This window comes from Lepidothrix coronata, unplaced genomic scaffold (genome assembly GCF_001604755.1).
Source record: "Lepidothrix coronata isolate B3197 unplaced genomic scaffold, Lepidothrix_coronata-1.0 Scaffold14, whole genome shotgun sequence".
Lineage (NCBI taxonomy): Eukaryota > Metazoa > Chordata > Aves > Passeriformes > Pipridae > Lepidothrix > Lepidothrix coronata.
Window position 1 is genome coordinate 5,663,331 of NW_016690194.1, and position 4,824 is coordinate 5,668,154.

The window sequence follows — 4,824 nt, forward strand, 5'->3', positions numbered from 1 at the left end:
TACTGTATTATTTTAATAAATTGTTATTCTGACTTTATAATCTCTCCTTTGAGTTGGGTTCATTACCCCTGCTGGTTAACTCTTAAACCAGCACACCAGACATATGGCAATACTCAGTTCTAGAAAGCAACTCACATTTTAAACTTCATTTAGCCCACAAAACAATAGCTATCATCCCCAGAAAATCCAGCTTTTGGAAAATAACTGTATCACCACATCAAAATCTCATGTTCTGTGACAGAGTGACTCTGAAACATAGAACCAGCTTCTTATATTTGCAAATATGTCTTGCACAAAAGTCCATGTGACTGCCAAAGAGATAAAAATCAGTCTCCTGACTGAAGACAATGTTGTGGACAGCAAGTCTTCAGAAACCAAAAAATCAAAAGTCACACTTCCACCAGCAGTGAGGGAAAAATCTTGCTCCAGCTGTACGGCAAATTTTTTAATGACAACTGACAGAGATTTTGTCATTATTATTCACCATAGAACATGTCTACATTAGTCACATTCCACTTAAACACAAAGATAAAGTTATGTTTAAAAAAACCCAAAAACATAATGCAGAAATACACATGAGGGAGATTATTTCAAAACCTATGCTTTGAGCACATGCTCTGGACTATGTACATGCATTTGATCCAACTAACACCTTACACAGTATTCTCCATAGATATATGCCTTGGAGGAATTACTACAATTACTCCTTCAGCATTTCCTACAATCATAAATCAAGCTAATCCAAGTACACCGAACTGACATGTGCTTTCTAACACTGATTGCAGGTGCTGTATATAGAAGCATGAGATATTGCAACAGGAAAAAGAATTAAAACAGCAAATAACCTGATGAGCGTTAACACTGATTTTAAAACTAACACCTAAGAAAAAAAGGGCTTTGAATTTACAAATATAGCACAAAGGAGACAAAGATGAGCCACAGGATCAGTAACTCACCTGCTAAGAACGAAACCAACTGGGAATAAAGCAAGATGGGAGGCTAAGATTTATACATGCAGAAACAGACATCTATAATTAATCAGGGAGAAGCAGGGCATAATTAACTCGAAATTATTTAAGTCCTTACTGCAAAGAAAAAGAGTAGACCCACCTCGCATGTTCCCACTGCTCCCCAACACCATGCTGGTATTAGCAGGAAAATAATGTTGGTAACACACCGATGTTTTAGTTGTTGCCAAGTAGTGCTTACCCTGAGTCAATGACTTGCCAGTTTCCCATGCTCTGCCAAGTGAGCAGGTGCATAAGAAGCCCGGAGGGAGCACAGCCAGGACAGCTGGCCAAAGAGATACTCCACACCATAGAATGTCATATCCAGTATATAAACTGAGGGGGTTGGTCGGGAGGCATTGATCACTGCTGGGGGACGGGATGGGCATTTGTCAGCTGGTGCTGAGCAATTGTATTGTGCATCTCTTGTTTCTCTTGGGTTTTATTCCTCTCTCTCTCCTTTTCATTACTATCATTATTTCATTTTGATTCAGTTACTAAACTGTTCTTATCTCAAGCCATGTGTTTTCTTCAAAAATCTAGGGAGAGGTGGGGGGACTGAGTAAGTGACTGCACGATATTTAGTTGCCAGCTGGGGTTAAACTATGACAACGAGCCACAACAAAGCTTTTTCATTCTAGGCCAAGATATTAATGGCTAACTACATATTAGTATGTGGGAAAAAAAGTTCATAAATAAGATTCCTAAGAAATATTTCTCCTTTAGGTTGGCCTGGGTGCTGCACACTCATGTATACTTTAGTAGAGGCACATCAATTGAAGAAAGACTTAAAACAAATTTCAAGCCAAAAATGGAGGAGACACTGTTCATGTAAATCTATATTTCACTGAACTGAATTCCATTCACAAATTGTAGACTTTTTCTCATCCTCAATAAACATAAAAAAATCCCACCAAACCAACAAAAAAAATTCCAAACAAGCAAAAAAACCAACCAACCAAAGAAACGAACAACCCACCCAGCCAACAAAACCCAAACCCAAAAAACCAGCTCTGTTCTTAAAGCGTGATCATGGCAAAGGTCAGAGACTCAAACTTGTTTCACATCCTATGCTACAAGCAATTTAGACTCTCCTTTTTTGTCACAAAAGACATGTGCACCATCACACGGTGTAGTTCACCCTTCAAAACTGCAGAAACCACCAAAATTACAAGATTAACAATTTCTTACACTCTCAGCAGAAGAGATGGGAAGTTAACACATATTAAAAAGAAATTACTTTTACGGGTGCAGTGCACTAGCAAACAGATTGGAGAAAATAAGCCCTGTAGAGCTACAGGAATTTCAAGATATTGTTATATTTAACTAAAACCCAAATAGTAGGCAGCATAAGGAAAACAAAAACCTATGATACGAGATTCTTAATATAAAACTTGTACAGATACATCTAAGGTACCTTCTGCATTTCTTTTTGTCCATTCATTTTGCTATGAAGAGGTAGAAACATTCCACTAGTTAACTCTTAAACTACACATACTCTAAATTCCCACTCTCAGGGCGCCTACAGTGCAGCAAGTCTCGGATGATGATTTTGCTTCTCCTCACCATGTGGAAGATACATTTTGAACAAAGGTGGTCTTCTAGGCTTCTGCTGTACCAGTTATGAGTAATCAGACTGATTTCTTTTGCTAATTTAGCAAGATCATGTTATGGCAAGTACGGAATGTTCCTCAAAGCCTTTCCAAAACTAGAATATGCAAGATTGTTTGGTTTGAAAAAAAAAAACACAAAACAAAATACACATAGGCACCTTTTCCTTTTCACAGAAGGCTTTCTTCTCACTCCCTGCTGATTTACTGTAATTCCTTTTCAGTGGAGTTGACTCCTTGCATACCAATAGGTGTTGTGTCTGTTCAGCGTGCTCGAAGTAATAGTCTGGAAAGCTGATCTACAAACTTCAGTCAAGAGACTCTACAGGAGAAGCAACTGAACACTTTCAACTCAATATTTCTACTAACAGGGAGAAAAGTGATATCAATGACTAACAACCACATTACCACATTAAAAATGGTATCAGCAACAGGAGGAAAATACACAACAAAACAGTTTGCAGGATACTACACAGCAGCAATTGTACACACTGCTATTTAACTAGCTAAGTTCAAATTCTTCACAAAGGACTTCCATCTCTCCGGCAACACTGTACAGTCAGGAGCTCTGCCATGAAAGTCTAACCTTCTCATGTCTTCCCAGCACTACTAAGTTTTGGAGGCAAAAGGCCAAGGTCCCACAAAATTTGTAACGTGTTTAGAAATGAACATCAACCATTTATGCTTACAAACATATTTGGAAATACAAATGTATATCTTGGTGCATTTTCCTCTTTTCTTTAATTATTAAAACATTAGTACACGAGAAAGAAAGCCAGAAGCCAACCCAAGATCGGTAACCACGATTTACAAAGGGGGTAGGGGTTTTAGTCAGAAGTGCCATTACTTGCAGCTTCTAGTATTTCATATATTACACAGCAAATGCTATAACATGCATTCAATATCCATTTTCTAAATACCATAAAAAGACAGATAAATGTTTTGGCATACCAACACTGACCGTATGCCCATCAGTTGGAACATGTGAGAAACATTTTCTGTTGCAGAGATTGTCTTGGTAATTCACAGTCTCACAGAAAACTGGCTAGAAGAAACCCTACCTTCTCTTCCTGACGGACTCTGTCAGCATTTTCCATCTGAAAGCTGTGCAAGGACTGGATTTTGTAAATCTGCTGTCGCTGCTTCTCTAGCTCCCCTTGGAATTCATTCTTTTTGAGCTCCACAGCACCCCTCTCTGCTGCCGCCTTCCGGACTTTGCCTTCCAGATCCATGACTCGACCCTGAGGAAAAGCACATTAGCCAAAGCCAACAGAAATGCTTCCCCCTTGCCAGACTCTCCTCCAATATATTCAAGGAATAGCAAATTTCACAGCTCTAACAACATTCATGTAATTGAAGTACTATGTCAGCCAGGGATACTTTCCATACACACAGACACACATCTCCCCATTTTCACATAAATTAACAGTATAGCATATTTTGTAGAGACTGTCAAAATTTCAGTTAAAGATAAAAATGGAAAGCTGCCTCCGTACTTGAACTTAAAAAAAAAAAAAAAAGATTACAGTCCACAATCCTTCTGATATACAAGGCCAAACAATTATTTTAATTCAATCCACACAATTCTGACATCTCTACACTTCCCAGTGTTGATACTAAACCAACTCAAAGTGAAAACTCATCTCTCAAATCAATCTGTTTTCCTGGAAGACCTATGAAAGAGCAGAGAGATGACAACACTGCCCAGTTTTCACATGAACAACTGACATATGGCTACACAAAATACACATACGAGAAAAACTCAATTTAGAAATAGAAAATCATCATTCTTCATGACTGCTCAAAGAACAGAGACAATCAGAAGAAAATTCAACACTACCACATATTTCACATACGAACACAGAGACTTAAGATGAGGAATCAAGCCTGATGTTAACAAAGCTCCTTTTTTTTCCCCTCCCCTTCTATTTTTTTAAGCACCAATTTAGTTTTGCAGGACAGTTTCTAAACATTTTGGGTTAAAATTGTTTTTCTGCAACAATGAGGAGTATAAAGACGTGCAGGAGGGTGAGGACATCAACAGAATATACCCAGACAAAAAGGCTTGACGATTCCAGGTGGACTAAAAATTAGATAGTATAGAAACTGTGAATGTTTCAAGACTTCAAAAAAACTTCTTACACCACAGTAATGCTCCATATTGTGGCCCACCTACTCTGCTTCTCTGCCACAGAAAGCAAGAGAAG

At 38.2% G+C, this 4,824-nt stretch overlaps 1 protein-coding gene across 2 annotated transcripts in view; it reads right to left on the bottom strand.

Moving 5' to 3' along the window:
* The window catches only part of GOLM1 (golgi membrane protein 1), a 22,238-nt gene extending 17,969 nt beyond the window's left edge, over positions 1-4,269 (bottom strand). The window contains exon 1 of one of the 2 annotated variants that reach the window (XM_017806103.1): positions 3,679-4,269. In XM_017806103.1, coding sequence (XP_017661592.1) covers positions 3,679-3,849 — 171 coding nt within the window. In that variant the 5' untranslated portion in view covers positions 3,850-4,269. The remainder of the gene's footprint in view (positions 1-3,678) is intronic. The other variant, XM_017806102.1, reaches the window with a different exon arrangement.
* Between the last annotated feature and the right edge of the window lie 555 nt (positions 4,270-4,824).